The sequence below is a fragment of the Tachyglossus aculeatus genome (assembly GCF_015852505.1).
Source record: "Tachyglossus aculeatus isolate mTacAcu1 chromosome 12 unlocalized genomic scaffold, mTacAcu1.pri SUPER_6_unloc_2, whole genome shotgun sequence".
In the NCBI taxonomy this organism is placed as follows: Eukaryota; Metazoa; Chordata; class Mammalia; order Monotremata; family Tachyglossidae; genus Tachyglossus; species Tachyglossus aculeatus.
The window spans coordinates 8,466,209-8,488,556 of record NW_024044829.1 but is presented as its reverse complement, the minus strand read 5'-3'; the positions used below and the strand labels follow the sequence as shown (position 1 = coordinate 8,488,556).

General features: G+C 41.5%; 1 protein-coding gene across 1 annotated transcript; it reads left to right on the top strand.

The window, feature by feature from the left end:
- The first annotated feature begins 13,912 nt into the window (after positions 1 to 13,912).
- Positions 13,913 to 21,831, top strand: LOC119921334 (olfactory receptor 10A3-like). Its single transcript, XM_038741611.1, has 3 exons — positions 13,913 to 14,835; positions 17,631 to 17,640; positions 21,766 to 21,831. Exons 1-3 carry the CDS (start codon positions 13,913 to 13,915, stop codon positions 21,829 to 21,831), a joined length of 999 nt encoding a protein of 332 aa, XP_038597539.1.
- The last annotated feature ends 517 nt before the right edge of the window (positions 21,832 to 22,348 follow it).

Here is a 22,348-nt window from a genome sequence, read left to right as displayed (position 1 = left end):
GTAGTCCAGACGGGATAGGATGAGAGCTTGAATGAGCAGGGTAGCGGTTTGGATGGAGAGGAAAGGGCGGATCTTGGCAATGTTGCGGAGCTGAGACCGGCAGGTTTTGGTGACGGCTTGGATGTGAGGGGTGAATGAGAGAGCGGAGTCGAGGATGACACCAAGGTTGCGGGCTTGTGAGACGGGAAGGATGGTAGTGCCGTCAACAGAGATGGGAAAGTCAGGGAGAGGGCAAGGTTTGGGAGGGAAGACAAGGAGCTCAGTCTTCGACATGTTGAGCTTTAGGTGGCGGGCGGACATCCAGATGGAGATGTCCTGAAGGCAGGAGGAGATGCGAGCCTCGAGGGAGGGGGAGAGAGCAGGGGCAGAGATGTAGATCTGGGTGTCATCAGCGTAGAGATGATAGTTGAAGCCGTGGGAGCGAATGAGGTCACCAAGGGAGTGAGTGTAGATTGAGTGAGTGTAGTCCATATCCCTAATGGGGGTCACAGTCTTAATCTCCATTTTATAGATTAAGTAACTGAGGCAGAGATAAGTTAAGTGACTTTCTCAAGGTCACACTGACGAGTGGCAGAGCCAGGATTAGAACTCAAATCTTTCTGACACCCAGGCCTGTGCTCTTATCCACTAAGCCACTAAGCACTTGGGAGAGTACAATGCAGCAGAGTTTGGTAGACACACTTTCTGCCCAAAACGAGTTTACAGTCTATAGGGAGAGACAGGGTTTGAAGTGCATTTCACAATGTGCAGCACCTCTGACCACTTTCATGTTCACTGCCCCAATGGGAAAACCATGGGCTGGAAAGAGATAATATGAGTAGCACTGCACAAACCACCAGCACTATAATAAATCCCTTTGGAGTCTCAGGGATGCTGCTCATTCCCATCATTCCCAACGAAAGAGTCCATCATCATCAAAGAAGGTTGCAAACTATGAGGTTGAGGAAAAAGCGTCCAGGCACTGGCATCATAGGCACTTATTGCATCATGCCTTCACTGGGTGGGACACAAGGGGAATGAAAGAGTCATCAGTTTTTGGATGGAGCTTTCTCTGGTCCTTTAAGTGATTTGGGTTTGCAATTTGATCTATTAAGTTTTGCTCGGCTTCCACCGCTGTGAGATGGGGACTGTGGCAGAGTCCGCCACTTGTCAGCCGTGTGACTTTGGACAATTTGCTTTACTTCCCTGGGCCTCTGTTACCTCATCTGAAAAATGGAGATTAAGATTGTGAGCCCCACATGAGACAACCCGATCACCTTGTATCCTCCTCAGCGCTTAGAACAGTGCTTTGCACATAGTAAGCACTTAAGAAATACAAAATTTATTATTATTATTTCTTTCAACAAAATGATTAGAGTGCTAAAGGTCTAAATCATTTGTCAGATGGTTACCCATGTTTATTTAAAAATATCTCAAGGTAGATGCCCCTCAACCTTACACATTATTCTGTCTATTGTAGAACCATCCTTGCCATGAAGATATCTGTTCTATCTTCCTGAGTGCTCTCTTAGGAAGTCTATTTCCATTTCTTCAGTTCTCTATGATCATAGAGAAGTAGTCATTAGTATATTCCTCATAAAAAACTTTCATACATAAATAAATACATAAATCACCCTTTAAACCTTTTCCCCTTTAGGATAAAGAATTCCAATGTATTTTTATTTTATTTTATTGGCACTGCTAAGTGCTTACTACGTGCCAGTCACTCTATTAAGCTCTGGAATAAATACAAGCTAATCAATTTGGACACAGTCCAGGTTCCACATAGGGCTCACAGTCTTAATTCCCATTTTGCAGATGAGGTGACTGAGGCACAGAGCAGTTAAGTGACTAGACCAAGGTCGCACGGTAGACAAGTGGCAGAGCCACTTAGAAACCAAGTCCTCTGAACCTCATGCCCGTGTGCTTGCACTTAAGCCACGCTACTCTTGAAAGGCTTTATTTGCTCTATCCTCCCTACTTTTTATCGTTTTTCTCTGGATCCTCTCCAGCTGGTCCATGTCCTATTTAAAGATCAGTGACCAAGACAAAATACTTGCAGATTTCACCAACGCAGGTTTCAGCAGGTATTCCCTGCTTCAAATTTAGCCTAGTCACATGTTTGGAAATGTTTCTTAATATGATCTAGCAGCATGATGTAGTGGATACAGCATGGTCCGAGGAGTCAGAAGATCATGAGTTCTAATCCTGGCTCCACCATATGTCTACTGTGAAATCTTGGGCAAGGCACTTTGCTTCTCTAGGCCTCAGTTACCTCATCTTTAAAATGGGGATTAATAGTGTGAGCCCTATGTGGCACAGCAACTGTGTCCATCCTGACTACCTTGTATTTAGCCCTGTGCTTAGAACAGTGCTTGCTACATAGGAAGTGCTTAACAAGTGCCATTACTATTTTATTATTACTATTATTGTTAAATGTGTTCATCCGCTACATTATCCAATGTAATACATGTATCTGAGCAATGAATAACATTTTTTGGGAAACAAAATTAGGACAAAAAATCAAAAGAAAGTAGTTGATTTATCAATTTTAAAAAATTCCCTGAGAGCTTCTTGGAGAGAATCACAGGTTTATTCTGGGTGTTATTTGTGTATAATTACCAGATTAGTTAGTATTCCAATGATTGACTCAGTACAAACAGAAGATGACAAATATACTCGAATCCACAAGTCCTTTCTATTTGTACTGAGCCACTCCTTTAACTTCTTGCATCCATTCTCTCACAAAGGCAATTAGATAATCAGAAAGAAGGCTGATGCAGTAATCCAGTTGGGATAGGATGAAAGATTGAACCAGGAGGGTAGAAGTTTGGGTGGAGAGGGGAAGGATGGATCTTGGTGATGTTGTGGAGGTGAGTCTGGTAGGTTTCGGTGATGGATTGGATATGTGGGGTGAATGAGAGAGAGGAGTCAAGGATAACACCAAGATTGTTGGCTCGTAAGGTGGGAAGGATGATAGTGCTGTCCACGGTGACAGGAAAGTCAGGGAGAGGACAGCGTTTGGGAGGGAAGATAAGGAGGTCCGTCTTGGACAAGTTGAGTTTTAGATGATGGACAGACATCCAGATGGAGATGTCCTGAAGGCAGGAGGAGATACTAGTCTGGAGGAAGGGAGAGAGAGCAGGGGTGGAGATGTAGATTTGGGTGTCATCAACGTAGCGATGACACCGTGGGAGCAAATGAGTTCACCAAGGGAGTGAGTATGGATGGAGAACAGAAGGGGACCAAGAACTGTAGAGGAACCTCTACAGTGAGGGATCGGGGTCGGGGTGCGAGGGGGAGCAGCCCGCGAAGGAGCCTGAGAAGGTAAGGCCAGAGAGATAAGAGGAGAATCAGGAGAGGACAGAGTCTGTGAAGCCAAAGCTGCATAGCCTGTTGAGGAGAAGGGGATGGTCCTCATTGTCGAAGGCAGCTGAGAGGTCGAGGAGGATTCAGATAGAGTAAGAGCCTTTGGATTTGGCAAGAAGGAGGTCATTGGTGACCTTTGAGAAGGCAGTTTCGGTGGAGTGTAGGGAACGGAAGCCAGATTGGAGGGGGTCTAGAAGAGAGTTGGAGTTGAGGAATTCGAGGCAGCGAGTGTAGGCGACTCATTCTAGGGGTTTGGAAAGGAAGGGTAGGAGGGAGAAAGAGCGATAAATAGGAAGGACAGTGGGGTAAAGAGAAGGTTTTTTTAGGATGGGGGAGACTTGGGCATGTTTGAAGCCCAAGGGGAAGGAACCAGTGGAGAGTGAGCGGTTGAAGATGGAATTTAAGGAGGGGAGGAGGGAAGGGGAAAGAGTTTTCATAAGATGAGAGTGAGTAGTGTCCTAAGCACAGCTGGATGGAGTGGCACTTGAGAGAAGGGAGGCGATCTATGACTTGAATGTGTCTGTTTATTGTTATACTGTAACAGTTATATATAACAAAATGTATGAGTAACACTTGCATATTGTTTATACAGTACTTAATATTGTCCCTTACCTGTAAAATGAGGATTAAGCCAGTGAGTCCTATGTGGGACAGGGAACTGCATCAAACATGATTATCTTGAATCTACTCCAGATCTTAGAACAGTGCCAGGAATATAGTACAGCGTGGCTCATTGGAAAGAGCCCGGACTTGGGAGTCAGAGGTCATGGGTTCTAATCCCGGCTCTGCCACTTATCAGCTGTGTGACTTTGGTCAAGTAGCTTAACTTATCTGTGCCTCAGTGACCTCATCTGTAGAATGGGGATTAAGACTGTGAGTCCCCCGTGGTACAACCTTATCACCTTGTATCTCCCCCAGCGCTTAGAACAGTGTTTGGCATATAGTAAGCACTTAATAAATGCCATCATTATTCTTCTAGACTGTGAGCCCCTTCTAGACTGTGAGCCCGTTGTTGAGTAGGGACCGTCTCTATATCTTGTCGACTTGTACTTCCCAAGCTCTTAGTACAGTGCTCTGCACACAGTAAGCGTTAAATTAATACGATTGAATGAATGAATGAATATAGTAAGCCTTAACAAATACCATATTTTTTCCCACTAGTCTCCACTGATTCTCAGCAGTTGTACACGACCCTGCATTATAATTTTATTATAGTAATTGTGGTATTTGTTAAACACTTATTAGGTGCCAGGCACTGACTATGCACTGGGGTAAAAAACACAAGCTAATTGGGTTGGACATCCCTGCCCAAGGTGTGGCTCACAGTTTTAATCCTCATTTTAAAGATAAGGTAACTGAGGCACAGAGAGATAAAGTGACATGTCCAAGGTCATACAGTGGATAAGTGGTGGAGAGGGATTAGAGCCCAGGTTCCTCTGACTCCGAGGCCTGTGCTCTGTCCACTAGGCCATGCTAATTCTCATATGCATTGCTTGGCCAATACAGTACAAGTTTCTTCCAACATCAGGTTGCTATCTATTGAAATAATGAGTGTTGTAAAAAAAATTCCTTAATTTCCTAACAGTGTTCATCCAAAATGCTTAGTGTAGTGGAGGAACTGAGAATGACACTTATTCTATTGTGCAATCATTATACTTGCTTTATTTGAGCCAAAGCAGTGCAAGTATACCACCTAGACATAGGAAATGCAAACTCAGTACCTTCCTAATGCTATTATCATAGCATAATGGATAGAGCACAGGACTGGGAGTCAGATGTTCAGGAGTTCTAATCTCCACTCCACCACTTGTTTGCTGGGTGACCTGAGGCAAGTCACTTCACTTCTCTGTGCCTCAGTTCCCTCATCTTTAAAATGGGGCCCGAGACGTTGAGCCCCACTTGGGACAGGGACTGCGTCCAACATGATTTGCTTTAATATACTCCAGTGTTTAGTACACAGTCTGACACATAGTAAGTGCTTAACAAATACCAAAATTATTATTATTATAATTATTGTCATTATCATTATTGTATTTGTTAAGCACTGTTCTAAGTTCTAGGATAGATTCAAGTCGGTCAGGTTAGAAACAGTTCCTCTTCCATATAGGGCTCACAGTCTAAATTGGAGGGATGAAGACTTAATCCCCATTTAAATTCCCATTTTACATTTGAAGAAACTGAGACACAGTGAAGTTAAGTTACTTACCCAAGGTCACACATCAGGCAATTGGCAGAACCAGAGTTAGAACCCAGGTTCTCTGACTCCCATGCCCGGGCTCTTTTCATTATGCCATAATGCAAGGACAAAGAGAAGGTTCACTTGTAATTTTATTTATTTATATTAATGACTCTCTGCCCCTTTAGACTGCAAGCTCATTGTGGGCAGGAAATGTGACTGCACAAGGGCTTGATACAGTGCTCTGCACACAGTAACTGCACAATAAACTTAATCAACTGACTAACTGACTTGGGCTGAGCATAGCTTGCAGGCTGAGACCTAGAGTTTGACGAGGGCAGGTAAGTACAAAGGGAGATCTCAGGCTGAGTTTAGAGCCAGTCCTTTGGAGATTTGCATTATAGAGAAGGAAATGGGTAGCCATTTGTGGTTTTTGAAGTGGAAATAATTGTGAGTGGAACGGCATTTTAGGAGTTGTTGCGGGCTACGGAATGAATTTTAAACTGAAGTGGGAAGAATTTGGAAGAAGGCTTATAGCATAATCTGACCGGAGATGACAAGATCTTGAAACAAGGTGGTGGTTATTTGGGTGGAAAGTATAGGTTGAATCTGAGCTGTAGCAAGTAGAATGTACTGGCGAGATTTAGTGTGTAGAAATTAAATATTTATCATTACATTGATTTTGGGATTATATGGTTTGTGGTGTGAAGGGCGCTAATAATTTTTCTAAGTGGGGTATAGGAGAAAGAAATTCCTGACATCCCATAGGCTGAACAAATCTGACCTTTTATTGGGCAGCCTGGAAAATGTCCTAAATTCAGCAAGGTCTTAACAGCTAATATAAAACTGAGTCCAGGATGTCTTGATGGATATTTTAGTGCTCTCTTCTGTGTCATACATAATTTATCCCTGCTAATCAAATATTTGTCTTTATTTATAATTTAATATCGACTCAATGGTACTGCAGTGAGTATATATAAAACCAATATTACACATATATTCTTACTTCCTTTACTTAGATTTTATATATTCAATTATTACAACTGTATCTAATGGGCAAAAAAGGATGATGGAAGTGGGCTTACATTTCATTAGATGATATCTGCAAAGAATGTTTATGTTCCTTATATTTGGGGTGACATAATCGTCATGGTTATTGTTTACTAGCTTTGTTGAGGCATGGATAAATCTTGGCCTGGTGGAAATGTTTAAATAACAGAAAGGCAAATTTGGGGAAATGTATTGGAGTCTTAATATATTTAGTAATTTGGTTGCATTAAACCATAATTTTGGCAACAGTTGATGTTATTGTTGCTATATTCCCTTGCATTAATTATCCCCAGTTACTGCGGAGACTTAATCCCTTGAGGATCAGAATATACTCATGGGATTAAGTCTCAGCAGTAACTGAGGATAGTTAATATAATGGAATCAAAAGGCCCTTTGCAGTAGTGGAAACACCAGCTACTCTTTTTCTGCTTGGAGGTAAAGGTATTTATTGCCATGAAATCATAAACATGTTTCCACGTACTGAAGAATAGAGAAGGTAACACTCATAATAAGCATGCTATTCCTATTATGCCATTAGGAAAGCAATCTAGTTTAATTCACCTTCTCTTCCGTGAATAAATGCTAATGCTAAGTTTTTTCTCATTCTTTCTTCTTCTTAGTTTACATTTCAAACTGACAGGAAACTTATCAGTATTGAAATGTTCGTCTGTCAAATTTTATTCTCCTCTCACTTTACTCTCTTCTGTTGCTCCTACAGAGTTATGGCTAAAATATAGTCTTCAATTCTTAATTCAATTCTGGACTGTTATGAATCTGGGAACCCAATTTTTTCAATCACAGTGCAACATCATTTGCTGTGAACTCTACTATCTTTACTTGGATTGAAGAAGAGTGTGGTTTGATGATGTACGAGTCCCACTAGAATGCAGGTCACACGAGCAATAACATGAACACAATGCGATTGCATGCTTCATACTAAATCTTCTCACAGTTTTGGCACTTAAATTTGGACATATTTTTCAATTTTAAGCCTGCCAGATTGGGAAGCACAGAGTGGGCTTTACAGACACGGAGAGCACTAGGAGAGCAGAGGAGTAGCATGGACTGAGAAGCAGTGGAGCTCAGTAGAAAGAGCCTGGGCCTGGGAGTCAGAGGACCTGAGTTCTAATCCCAACTCCACTACCTCTCTGCTGTGTGACCTTGGGTAAATCATTTAACTTTCCCTGTACCTCAGTTCCTTCATTTGTAAAATGGAGATTCATTATCTGTTCTCCCTCCTACTTAGACTTTGAGCCTCATGTGGGACCTGTTGCTGAACTGTACTCTCCAAGTGCTTAGTACAGTGATCTGCACACATTAAGCACTCAATAAATACAATTGAATGAAATACGATTGAACGTATCTACCCAGGAAATCTTGCATCTACTTTGCACGTAGTAAGCACTTAACAAATAACGCAGTTATTATTATTATTATTACCATTATCATTAGTATGTGAGAATAATGATAATGATAATAACAATTAGAGGAGGTCTGCATGCATTTTGTAGTGGTTGGAAAATTACCCAGGGAACACACAAGGATGCTTCCTCCATTAGAAAAGCAACCCCTCCATGACAAACTTTGCTTTATTGGTAAAATAGGCAAGAGGGAAAAGGGAAAGAGTGAAGGGAGATAAGTTTATTTCTTTTTCTCATGAAAAGTACCATTGTAAAGACATATTATTAAGCTCTGCCTTGAAAATGAAAAATATTTTTTCTCATTCCAAAAGGTTGTCAAGTATAAAGTTGGGGAAATGGCTTGAAAAAGAAAGGAAAACTGATTTTTGGACAGCATTGGTTTTTGAAGACTTTTGTGTTTTTCTCATCTGTTATGTTTTAATCTGCTTTTTCCTAGTACCAATTTGATGTACCTAGTTTTTGCTCGGAATGAAATTGTAGTGTAAAGTAAAGAACTAGCACCAATTAATTGGAATTTCCACATAAATCCAATTTCTACTGCAGCTTTCATATGAGGGAATTTATGATGACGCATTTGTGAAATTAAGCCAAATCCCTCTTCCAAGGTGAGGAGGAGGAATTAGAGTGGGGAGAGGAGAACAAGGTGTTCTAGCCTTAAAGGCATATCCAAGACATTCTGTTTTTGTACTATTTGTAAGGCTATTTTAGTCACATTGAGACAAATTCATCATATTAATATATGGAAAATATTTTTTTCTCAACTTCTTAAGGAACTCAGTATGTTTAATTGTTTTGAAAATTAAAAGTATATGTAAAGAAAGTAGTCCATTTGGATTATTTGGAGATTCTATTTTTCTTTGGTATCTGTTAAGTGCTTATTTTGTGTCAAGCACTGCTGTAAGTGCTGGAGTAGTTACAAGTTAATCAGGACGGATACAGTCTCCAGCCCAACTGGGGCTCACAGTCTAAGTAGTAAGGGAAATAGGTTTTGAATCTCTATTTTGAAGTTGACGAAAGTGAGGCACAGAGAAGTTAGGTGACTTACCCAAGGTCACAAATTGAGCAAGTGGAAGATCCTGGATTAGACTCAGGTCATATTGTTTCCAGGCCCATGCTTTATCAACTAGGACTTGCTACTTTCCTTCATAAGAAGATAATGCTCTTACTTAGAAATGATGACTTACGTCTCAATCAGCTGAGAAGTTTTATTCCTTCTGATTACATAGGCAAATTAAGACCCAGGAAATTTGTCATTCTATTAAGCTCATTTAGAAAGGGAATAATAATAATGATAATGGCATTTTAATAACAATAATAATAATTTTGGTATTTGTTAAGTGCTTAGTATGTGCCAAGCACTGTTCTAAGAACTGGGGTAAACACAAGGTCATCAGGTTGTCCCACGTGGGGCTCACAGTCTTAATCCCCATTTTATAGATGAAGCCCAGAGAAGTTAAGTGACTTCCCCAAAGTCACACGGCTGACAAGTGGTAGAGCTGGGATTAGAACCCATGACTTCTGACTCCCAAGCCCGTGCTCTTTCCACTAAGCTATGCTGCTTCTCTAAGCGCTTACTATGTGTCAAAGAACTGTACTAAGTTCTGGGGTGGATACAAATAAATCGGGTGGGACACATTCCCTGTCCCACATGGAGCACACAGTCTTCATCCCCATTTTACACATAAGGTGACTGAGGCACAGAGAAGTAAAATGATTTGCCCATGGTCACACAGCAGACAAGTGGTCGACCTGGCATTAGAACTCATGACCTTCTGACTCCCAGGCCCATGCTCTATCCATTACACCGGGCTGTAGGCAGGGAATTTTTCTACAAACTCTGTTATATTGTACAAGTGCTTAGTACAGTGCTTGACAATCAGTAAGCACTCAATAAATGTGATTGATTGGTAGACCCTGGTCTTCCGACTTTCAATCAAGTGCAATACAAATTTCAGGTCTTCACCTCTTTGCTAACTAGAATTAGTATAATAGAAGTGTGAAGTATGAAGTGTGAAGTATACACATAAGCATGTTTTGAAAGTATGCTTTAGGTTAAGCAGCTCTGAGGGCTTAGCTCTTCTACACACAGTAATGAGAAACATTCAGAACTTATGACTTCAGAAAGTTGTACAGGTAGAAAATATTTGCAGGTTCAAGAGGGTTTGTATAAATGAATGGGTGAATGATCTACAATGTGCTATAAAGAGAAAATCAGGGCTGGAAAGGGTAAACGTTGGTGCATCCCTAAACACTGAGTTGTTTCAATAAGGGTAACCAGCAATCAATAAATCGATGATATATATTGAGCACTTACTCCATGCATCACTAAGCACTAAGTACTAAGCACTTTGGAGAATACAACAAAACAGAGTTGGTAAGCTCATTCTTTGCCCAAAAGGAGCTGACTGTCTAGAGGGAAAGACAGGCATTAACATAATAAATGATAATATTAATAATAATCACAAAATTCCCATTGCCACAACTGGAGACTATTCTCATGTACCTCATCGTCAACTTCTCACCCACATCCTACCTCTTCCCTGCAATCTCTCCCTGTTTGTATCCAACAGACGATGATCCTCTCACTTTCAAAGTCTTACTGAAGGCAAATCTCCATGATGCCTTACCGAACTGAGCCTTCATTTCCTCTTCTTCCATTCCCTACCACATCACCCTTGCACTGGGATTTTCATCCTATACTAACCCCATCAGTCCCACAAAACATTTACATATCCATAATTTATTTATTTATATTTCTGTATTAATAGGCTCCTCTCTCAGGGTTGCACCTGGAGAGTTTCTACCAGTCTTGACTATGAGAGAGAGAGTCAAGCATTAATTAATTCATTTATTCAATCGTGTTTATTGAGCATTTACTCTGTGCAGAACACTTTACTAAGTGCTTGGGAAGTACAGAAGCATAGCCATTCCATTCCTAGCTTGAGCAGTGGCTTGCAAGTGGAAGGCAATCTGCTACAAATCAAAACTCAGCTGTGCTGGGCAGCAGCAGCATGGGAGATAGTCGAGGGTGGATACTCAAGCTGACTGCGTGGAAGTAGGCAATGGCAAACCACTTCTGTATTTTTTACCAAGAACACTCAGTGAATCCACTACCAGAATTATTCCAGCAGGAGGTGGGGGGTTCCGGGAGAGCTGTGTCCATGGCGTCTCTATGGGCCAGAGACAACTCGACAGCATAAGACAAGACAAGACTAACTGGCCATGTCTAATGCCTCTCCATGTATTTTTTCTTATTGCTTAATTAAGGGCTTTGCAAACAGGAAGTGCTTAATAAAAACTGCTATTGAGTTACTTCAAACTTAGAAAGATGAAAAGGGGAGAAGAGGGGAGATATGAATCAGGATTCATTCATTCATTCGCATTTATTGAGCGCTTACTGTGTGCAGAGCACTGTACTAAGCGCTTGGGAAGTACCATTTGGCAACATATAGAGATGGTCCCTACCCAACAGTCGGCTCACAGTCTAGAAGGGGGAGACAGACAACAAAATAAAACATATTAACAAAATAAAATAAATAGAATATGTACTAGTAAAATGAATAGAGTAATAAATATGTACAAACATATATACATATACACAGGTGCTCTGGGGAAGGGAAGGAGGTAAGGCAGGGGAATGGAGGGGAGACGAGGGGAAGAGGAAGAAGGGGGCTCCGTCTGGGAAGGCCTCCTGGAGGAGGTGAGCTCTCAGTAGGGCCTTTAAGGGAGGAAGAGAGCTAGCTTGGCGGATATGGGGAGGGAGGGCATTCCAGGCCAGGGGGATGACGTGTGCCGAGGTTCGACGGCGGGACAGGTGAGAATGAGGCACAGTGAGGAGATTAGCCTCAGAGGAGTGGAGTGTGCATGCTGGGCTGTAGAAGAAGAGAAGGGAGGTGAGGTGGGAGGGGGCGAGGTGATGTACAGCCTTGAAGCTGAGGGTGAGGAGTTTCGAGGATGGTGGGCATCAGAGAGTGAGGAATAATAAAAATAATAAGAGGAGGAAGGGTTGGATCTGGAAAACTGTGGAGGCAAAAACAACATGATTTGATGATGAACTGCATGTGAGAGGTACGAATCAGAAGAGTCATAAATGGCATTAAGGGCAGGGAGAATGGCAAGAAAATAAAGGTATGAAAATGAGTCCCACAGTCCCCCAATATGAGTTATTCTGGAGCTCTTAAACCCACATTCCTGATTATAGCCAATAAAGGAGAATTCCACAGAGTACTACAGAGACTTCACCCACCAACACACACACACACACACACACACACACACACACATACAGGACAAGCTTCAGTGTATTAGGGACAGTACTACTCAGAGCAAGTACATCATCACGGGGGTGATAGTTGTTTTTGAGGTGGGGTGACTTCTCAAAACTCTGGAGAGTTTTATCATCACGGATTTTCTTTTCAGAACTTTTGAAGGATTGCAACTTCGAGATCTGAATTAGTGATATATCTCTATATCACTATATCTTCCTACTTAATTACTTTCTCCTTATCTGTAATTTATTTTAATGTCTGTCTCTCCCACTGGATTGTAAACTCCTTGAGGGCAGAGATCATGTCGATAACTCTAGACAGAGAAAGAGCTCAAAGGATATTATTAATCAGTCATGTTTATTGAGTGCTTACTGTGTACTAAGCGGTTGGAAGAGTATTATGTACTGATTGGTCGGTTAGATATGTTCAGGTGGGTGAAAAACAGGTTAGGGAGGACACTTCAATCCATACTTCACACCGTTCCCGGATCGTCTTTGTCCAGAAATGCTCTGGGCATGTTACTCCCCTCTTCAAAAATCTCCAGTGGCTACCAATCAACCTATGCATCAGGTAAAAACTCCTCACCCTCGGCCTCAAGGCTCTCCATCACCGCGCCCCCTCATACCTCACCTCTCTTCTCTCCTTCTACAGCCCAGCCAGCACCCTCCGCTCCTCTGACGCTAATCTCCTCACGTGCCTCGTTCTCGCCTGTCCCGCCGTCGACTCCGGGCACACGTCATCCCCCCGGCCTGGAATGCCCTCCCTCCACACATCCGCCAAGCTAGCTCTCTTCCTCCCTTCAAAGCCCCACTGAGAGCTCACCTCCTCCAGGAGGCCTTCCCAGACTAAGCCCCCTCCTTCTTCTCCCCCTCCCCCCTCCCCATCCCCCAACTTACCTCCTTCCCCTCCGCACAGCACCTGCATATATGTATATATGTATGTACGTATTTATTACTCTATTTTATTTGTACATATTTATTCTATTTATTTTATTTTGTTAATATGCTTTGTTTTGTTCTCTGTCTCCCCCTTCTAGACTGTGAGCCCACTGTTGGGTAGAGACCGTCTCTATATGTTGCCAACTTGTACTTCCCAAGCGCTTAGCACAGTGCTTTGCATACAGTAAGTGTTCAATAAATAAGATTGAATGAATGAATGAATGTTTCAGTTACATTGTCATATTGTATTCTCCCAAGTGCTGCAAGTGCTCTTCCAAGCATGCAGTAAGTGCTCAATAAATATGATGGATTGAGTGACTTAGACATGAATAGCAAAGCCTTTTTTATGCTTATGGATACAGATTCCCACAGTATCTATGCCTGTGTAGATTAAACTCTCCATCTAATGGCAAATCTGCTTCTGTCCTTTTGGTCTAGGAATATCCATCATCTATTTTCTCAGCTTTGTGGGAAATCTCTCATCCTGGTGATTTGCAAATCATCCTGGTGATCTGCTCAGTGAATATAACAAATGCCAAATGGAGATCCCAGAAGCGACGGGACTGCTGATTCCTGATCTTTCACAGATGGCTGGGAACGAAAGTTGAACAAGACGTTAAGTCATTGCAGAAGCCAGATTTCAGAATAGGTTAAACTCATGCTGATGAGCATTAACATGCCATTTCCGTTCCTGCTTTCATGCTTGAAGTGATGAGGGGAAACCAGAGCACTGTGACTGACTTCATTCTCCTGGGTTTTTCCAACTTTCCCAAACTGCAGTTTCTTCTGTTTGTGGTGTTTTTAATAATTTACTTAATTATCTTGGTAGGAAACACAGTCATTGTCTTCATCATCACTCTGGAACAGAGTCTTCACATTCCTATGTACTTATTCCTGAGGGTCTTGTCCATCTTAGAAACTTGCTTCAGTGGAACGATCGTTCCAAAAATGCTTGTAATTCTTTCAACGGATCACAGAACCATTTCGTTTGCTGGCTGTGTGGCACAAATGTATTTCATTCTATTCCTAGGGGGTACAGAATGTTTTCTCCTCTGCTCAATGGCTTATGATCGCTATGTGGCCATCTGTAATCCCCTACATTACCCAGTCCTTATGAGTAAAGCATTTGTCACCAAGCTCACAGCAGGTTCTGTAATTTCCGGGGCAGCTATTGCAATAATTCAAACCCCTTGGGTATTTAGCTTTCCTTTTTGTGGTCGCAATAAAATTAACCACCTCTTCTGTGAAACTCCCCCGGTACTGGACCTCGTGTGTGGAGACACCTTCCTCTTTGAAATCTATGCCTATATAGGCACCATTTCAGTGGTTATGCTTCCTTTCCTGATGATACTTCTGTCCTACACTCGCATCCTCTACATTATTCTGAAAATGTCTTCAACAGTAGGAAGACAAAAAGCCTTCTCCACCTGTGCTTCTCATCTGACTTCTGTGACCCTATTCTACGGCCCAGCTAATCTCACCTACTTGCAACCAAAGGCCAGTTACACTGCAGAGAGCAAGGAATTGCTCTCTCTGGCATATGCTCTGCTCACACCCCTGCTAAACCCTCTCATCTATAGTTTAAGAAGCAGTGAGATGAAAGGTGCACTGAAGAAAATATTGAGAAGAAAACTGTGTTCCAAAAAATTGTAGACATTTTCATAGTTTACCATATAAAATGCCTTTTTGCAGAATATGGGGGGTCTATTATGAGGTAGTGATGGAGAGTTCAGTTGTCATTGTTTAGCCTTAAATGTGACTGAGTAAACACATGCGATTAATTCCACATTATAAATTAAAACTTAGAACAAAGCTCTATAGGTACATTTTTTGGTAATATTGCTAGGTTTATTTTTACATTCCAATAGATGGAGGTGAAGATTGTTTAACCTTCCTGAGTGAGGAATTGTGATCAGGGAGTTGGAGCAGGAGGCAAAGGGTAGTGAACGTGAGTTAGAGATTAAAGCTGACGGCAATCAGTGAATACTCTTTGAAGTTACTGTTAATCATCAGGCCATGATTAATAATGGAGAAGCAGCGTGACGTACTGGAAAGAGCACGGGCTTGGGAGTCAGAGGTCATGGGTTCTAATCCTGGCTCCACCACTTGTCAGCTGTGTGACTTTGGGCAAGTCACTTAACTTCTCTGTGCCTCAGTTACCTCATCTGGAAAATGGTGATTATGACTGTGAGGCCCACCTGGTACAACCTGATAACCTTGTATCTACCCCAGCGCTTAGAACACTGCTTGATACATAGTAAGCACTTAATAAATACCATTATTATTATTATTATTATTGCTAATTAGCAGCCATATTTGGTTTTAAAATCTAAGTACTACTTTCATCACTGATTTTCCATCCATCTCTCTCACCTCATTCAATCTTTCCATGACTTCCCCTTACACCTCAAGTCAGAAATCCAGTCTTTAACATCGGATTCATATAGCAGTTAGGCCTAAGGAATCCACCTTGTCAATCCTGCTATTCTTATAATGCAGTAGGGCTTACAAAGCTGGTCAGATTTTAAAGACGGGACGAGCTTTCATGATCCAGGTCTATAGCCCTGGGGTTACCTCCTTGGGTGTTCTGGGGGACCCCACTGATTCCTCCAATCCTTGGGTTGGGTCTGATTCCCCAAATCACCAGCATGTACCAGTACCCACAAATCTCCCCTCTCACTTTCTGCCATTACCTCATCTCTGATCCTCTGCCTTTCTTTCTCCCTAGAGATCAGGTTCCTGGCGGGGTGGACACCCATACCACACATATGAAGGATTTTCTTTGTTTGGCTCCCTGTTCAAAAGATTAATCTTCTCCAACGGGCTTGTGCGAGGGACATTAAAGCACCCTCTACCACCTTTCAGCTTTGTCTCCAATAACTGTATTTGAAAATGGAACCAACATCCCATTTGGTCAATTCCTGGAAGAATTGCACAGTTCTAATTCTCTTGGCTTTGGAGGTATAAACGGCTCATAGTTAATTATTTAAAAGAAATCCAATTCTTCTGTGTTTACATGAATCTATACACAGACAGATATTTATGTGTATTTATGTATGTATCATATGATATAAGTCCTATTTTGACCTCTTCAGCACACAAAAGAGTGCATATATATGCACATACAGTGTAGGTGTAAAAGATTCATATATAGATATATTCACATGTATGTCAATACATGCATGTGAACTTGTGTATATATGACTCTCATAAGTGCACATGTTCATATGCACATAGAGTCATGTAAGGGAATGAGTATTCTCTTCTCCAGACACAGAATGGAAGCAATGAAACCTCCTGGGATGAAAGCACTGGTAATCTTCCTTCTCCTGCTTTAATCCAAGATTCTCCAGGTGACTGGGGATATCATTCATTCATTCATTCATATTGATTAAGTGCTTACTGTGAACAGAGCACTGTACTAAGCGCTTGGGAAGTATAAGTTGGCAACACATAGAGACAGTCCTTACCCAACAGCGGGCTCACAGTCTAGAAGGGGGGGCACAGTCTAGAAGGGGATTTACAGAGAAGCAGCATGGCCTAGTGGAAAGAGCACGGGCCTGGGAGTTGGTGCTCATGGCCTCTAATCCTAGCTCTGCCACAAGTCTGCTGTATGTGATCTTGGGCAAGTCACTTAACTTCTCTGTGCCTCAGTTAGTTCATCGGTAAAATGGGGATCAAGATTATGAGCCCCATGAGGGACATAGACTGTGTCCAACCAGATTACCCTATCTCTACCCTAGCACTTAGAATAGTGCTTGGCACATAGTAAGCACACAAAAAATAGCACAATTATTATTAGTATTGTTACCCTCCAATCCCCAGATTTACATAGCCACTGCCGATCAATTAATCCGCCAATGGTACTTATTGAGCTCTAACCGCAGAGCACTGTATTAAGTGCTTGGAAAAATGCAATACAATAAGCTGGGTAATCACAATCCCTGCCCACAAGGAGTTTACAATTTAGAAGGGGAGATACAGGCATCCTCACCGTGCCTCGTTCTCGCCTGTCCCGCCATCGACCCCCGGCCCACGTCATCCCCCTGGCCTGGAATGCCCTCCCTCCCAACATCCGCCAAGCTGGCTCTCTTCCTCCCTTCAAGGCGCTACTGAGAGCTCACCTCCTCCAGGAGGCCTTCCAAGATGGAGCCCCTTCCTTCCTCTCCCCTTTCTCCCCCCTCCTTCCCCCCCGTCTTACCTCCTTCCCTTCCCCAGAGCAGCTGTATATATGTATATATGTTTGTACATATTTTTTATTACTCTATTTATTTATTAATTTTGCTTGTACATATCTATTCTATTTATTTTATTTTGTTAATATGTTTGGTTTTGTTCTCAGTCTCCCCCTTCTAGACTGTGAGCCCACTGTTGGGTAGGGACTGTCTCTATATGTTGCCAACTTGTACTTCCCCAGTGCTTAGTACAGTGCTCTGCACACAGGAAGCGCTTAATAAATACGATTGATTGATTGATTGATAGACATGAGTCAACGTGGCATTTTTGTCTAATTAATATAATAATTGTAAGGAAGCAAAGCAAATAGCAACTTATAAGTGCAACCATCATCCATTTCTTTGTCAAATGGTATTTTTGTTCCTGAATAATTAAATATTATAGTTTAAAAATACTCATCATGTCAACATTTAACTGGCCAGATATATTCCTATACTTTTCCAACAGTAATAAATACACATACACATTTGGTTAAGTAATTCTGTGATCTGGTCTCATTAAGTGGTACAAAATTAAACCTATTACAGTACATAACACCTTCATATGCTACCTGAATTTCTCCAATAAGCTTTGTACACCTTCTGGCCCCCCTTGCTTATATGCTATTAGAAAGAAAATCGTATATCAGTCTACTCTCTAGGTGAATAGGTTCATATTAAGCCTTAGGAATTTCTCAGTCTTCGCCTAATAAAGGTGAAAAATATTCAGTCTAAACTGGTTGAATGAGATGTCTCCTTACCTGAGTGCACCAGATTCGCCTTGATATTTGAAGAGCACAGGTGCTAATTGGGATGGTTATCACAATCATTTATTAAACAGAGTCACTGAATTAACCACTGGGTAGATACTTATAGGAAGGTGAATAATAATAATAATAATAATAATAATAATAATAATAACTGTGGTGCTTTTTAAGTGCTTAATATGCACCAGGTACTGCACTAAGCACTGCAGTGGATTCAAGCAAATCAGGTTGGACACAGTCCCCATCTCACATGGGGGTCACAGTCTTCATTCTCACTGTGCACATGAGGTACCTGAGGCACATAAAATTGAAATTACTTGTCCAAGGTCATAAAGCAGGCACGTGGGGGAGCCAGGATTAAAATCCATGGACTTCTGATTTCCAGGCCTGGGCTTTCCACTAGACCACGCTATCAAATGATTGTATGGTTGTATGATTAATATGGTCCCTGGTCCTAGTTTGGAGGAGGTAATAAATATGGACCCACTCAGGGTCGCTTCCTGAGAGTTTCCAGTACTCTACCTGTATCAACTATGGGAAGGCGAGTAAAGCAGAGGCATACCCATTCCATCCTGACTCTGCCAATTGTCAGCTGTGTGACTCCCTTCCTCCCTTCAAGGCCCTACTGAGAGCTCACCTCCTCCAGGAGGCCTTGCCAGACTGAGAACCTTCCTTCTTCTCCCCCTCGTCCCCCTCTCCATCCCCCCATCTTACCTCCTTCCCTTCCCCACAGCGCCTGTATATATGTATACATGTTTGTACATATTTATTACTCTATTTATTTATTTATTTATTTATTTTACTTGCACATATCTATTCTATTTATTTTATTTTGTTAGTATGATTGGTTTTGTTCTCCGTCTCCCCCTTTTAGATTGTGAGTCCACTGTTGGGTAGGGACTGTCTCGATATGTTGCTAACCTGTACTTCCCAAGCGCTTAGTACAGTGCTCTGCACACAGTAAGCGCTCAATAAATACTATTGATTGATTGATTGATTGATTGATTGATTGATTGATTGACTCTGGGCAGGTCACTTAACTTCTCTGTGCCTCAGTTACCTCTTCTATAAAATGGGGATTAAGACTGTGAGCTCCCCATGGGACAACCCGGTCACCTTGTATCCTCCACAGAGCTTAGAACAGTGCTTTGCACCTGGTAAGCACTTAATAAATGTTATTATTATTATTATTATTATTATTATTATTATTATTATTATTATTATTATTATTATTATTATTACTCCTAGCTTGGGCAGTGGCTAGTGAGTGGAAGACAATCTGCTACAAGTCAAAACTCGCCTGTACTGGGCAGTAGAGGCTTGGGAGAAAGTCGAGGGCAGAGACTCTCTTATTGCGTGGAAGGAGGTAATGGTAAACCGCTTCTGTATTTTTACCCAGAAAACTCTAAGTATACACTACCAGAACGATTGCAGATGGAATTGAGGTGTTCTGGAAGAGATAATGTCTGTGGTGTTGCTATGTGTCGGACAAGACTCGACAGCTTAAGACAAACAAAGAATAAGTAAGGAGAAATATATCAGTGCCTCAGAAACCCAGGCAAAAGTTAAATAGTATAGCATTAGATGGAAAGAGGGACAATTGTTCAGTGGACAACAGCCTTTATCGTGAAATGCCCTAATGGGAGGAGGACTGAAGTGCATTTTCAGCCATTTAGCATTTAGCCATAACAAGAGCTTCTTGCCTCATCTGCTTTGTGGGTGGTTGTTAAATGGAGCACCTATCTTCACTGTCAAAATATTTGGAGTCTTCACTTCAAAACCAGGGGCTTGGAATTTATGTGAAGTGAGATGAATTGGAGAAATGCACTAGTGTATTTTTGTCAGGGAATAGGCAGGGCCAAGAGGGACCTAGGCTGCCACAATGTGGATCTCAAATGCTTTAGGGGAAGCAGCGTGGCTCAGTGGAAGAACAACAGCCTTGAGAGTCAGAGGTCATGGGTTCTAATACCAGCTCCGCTGCTTGCCAGTCATGTGACTTTGGGCAAGTCACTTAACTTCTCTGTGCCTCTGTTGCCTCATCAGTAAAATGGGGATTAAGACTATGAGCCCCATTTGGGACAACCTGATCACCTTGTATCCTCCCCAGCGCTTAGAGCAGTGCTTTGCACATAGTAAGCGCTTAACAAATGCCATCATTATTATTGTTATTATTATTATTTCCCCCTCTCCACCCCATCAGTCAGTCACTCAATCACATTTATTGAGCACTTGCTGTGTGCAGAGCACTGTACTAAGGATTTGAGAATATCCAATATAACAAGCACATTCCCTGCCACAGCACCTTGCAGTCTAGAATGGGAGACAGACATTAATATAAATAAATAAATTATAGATAGGTACATAACTGCTGAGGGGCTGGAAGGGGGGAATGAATAAAGGGAGCATGTCAGGGTGATGCAGAAGGGAGTCTAAGAAAAGGAAAAGAGGGTTTTGTCAGGGAAGGGGTGTACCTTCGGTAGGAATTTGAAATGGGGGAGAATAATTATCTATCAGATAGGAGAAGGGAGGATTTTCCAGGCCAGAGGCAGGATGTGGGCGAGAGGTCAGTGGTGAGATAGATGAGATCGAGGTACAGTAAATAGGTTAGCTTTAGAAGAGTGAAGTGTAGCTGGGGGACCACCACCACCATTACCACCATCACCAGTGGTAGTGGAGAGAGGGGAAGGAACAGGAGGAGGAAAATGCTTAACTTTCCCAAAAGCAAATACCACAGTGAATGGACAATTTGAGGCTTATGATTCAGAATTAAACATTCATAAACCCTTCTTATAGCATGAGCATAATGATACAACATTTGCAGCATGCTACAGCATATTGTAATGAGAAGGGAATTCAAAATAAAATAGTCAATCAGTCAATCATATTTTTTGAACACTTACTCTGTGCAGAGCACTATACTAAGGGCTTGGGGTAGTACAATACAACAGAGTTGGTATTCTCATTCCCTATCCACAATGGACTCACAGTCTGAAATGATGAAATAAAATAAAACTAATACGCGTGTCCATTTCACTTAACATTTGAGGCAGCCTTAACTTTCAATGGGAAATATATTTTTAGGCATATTAAAGTGTAATAGAGAGCACTGAAACTGCTTGGAAAGTTCTTTTTAGCGGTTCATTCAAATCCTATTTGCTCATTAGCTCTGAAGTTAAAAGATCCATCTCTAAGGCCTTAAGACTTAGACCTCTTCTGGGTTTCCCTATCTCCCCCAATGTAATAAATATGATTGAATAAATGAATGATTTAAGTGAGTGTTTATTGGGTGAAAGAGAGGGGGAGTCAGGATTGGGGAAAATCTTTCATCAACATTGCTTGAAAGGTTAGTTCTGGGGAGAGGCCAGAGTGAGAAACACTTCATCTTCTGAGGGAAAGAAGAGGAGGATAGAGCAGATACTTGTACTTACAAATTGAAAATAAAACTGTTCTGCCTGTGCCAGTCGTATTTAGAATGTTGACTCCACACTGTTCATTTGAAAAGGAGTCATTACATTTGAAATGCGCATAGCTCTCTCTGAAATTTCCTATTGAGCATCAACTTAAATGTCCATCGTGGTACTAGAATCTTGGCGATATCCTCAAGAAATATGACATTCAGTTGTTAAAACAGAGTGAAAATGAAAAATAAAACTAGCATGAATAAGTAAATTAAAATCAAATAGATAATCCCTTAGATTAATGAAATAGGGGCTTCTAAACCTGTATATTTTCACTACTAGTTTTTCTTGCCAATGTTAGGATTATTCAATGTCTATTCAGGTCACCTAAAACTGATAACTAGAACCTGTATTAATAAGTCAATCTACATCTTTCCATTTGATCAAAGTAGAAACTCTCCTATGCATAGAAGTTAGTGATGTTACCTACTTAAATTGGCTTATAAAACCTTGTATTTTTCTATAGCATTTTTTACCAAGGCATTTCCACATTACTTTTGTTCTATAACCATTTCTATGAGGTAGACTCAGATATTTCTATTCTCATTTTATATATGAGGAAACCAAGGCACAGAGAGACTTAAGTGAATTATCCAAGGTCACTCAGCAGGTCAAAAGCAGATCTGGGGATAGAAGCTGGGTCCTCATATTATTGGATCTTTGTTTTTTCTGTGGAACCACTCTGCCTCACATTTGAAAGTATTTGAA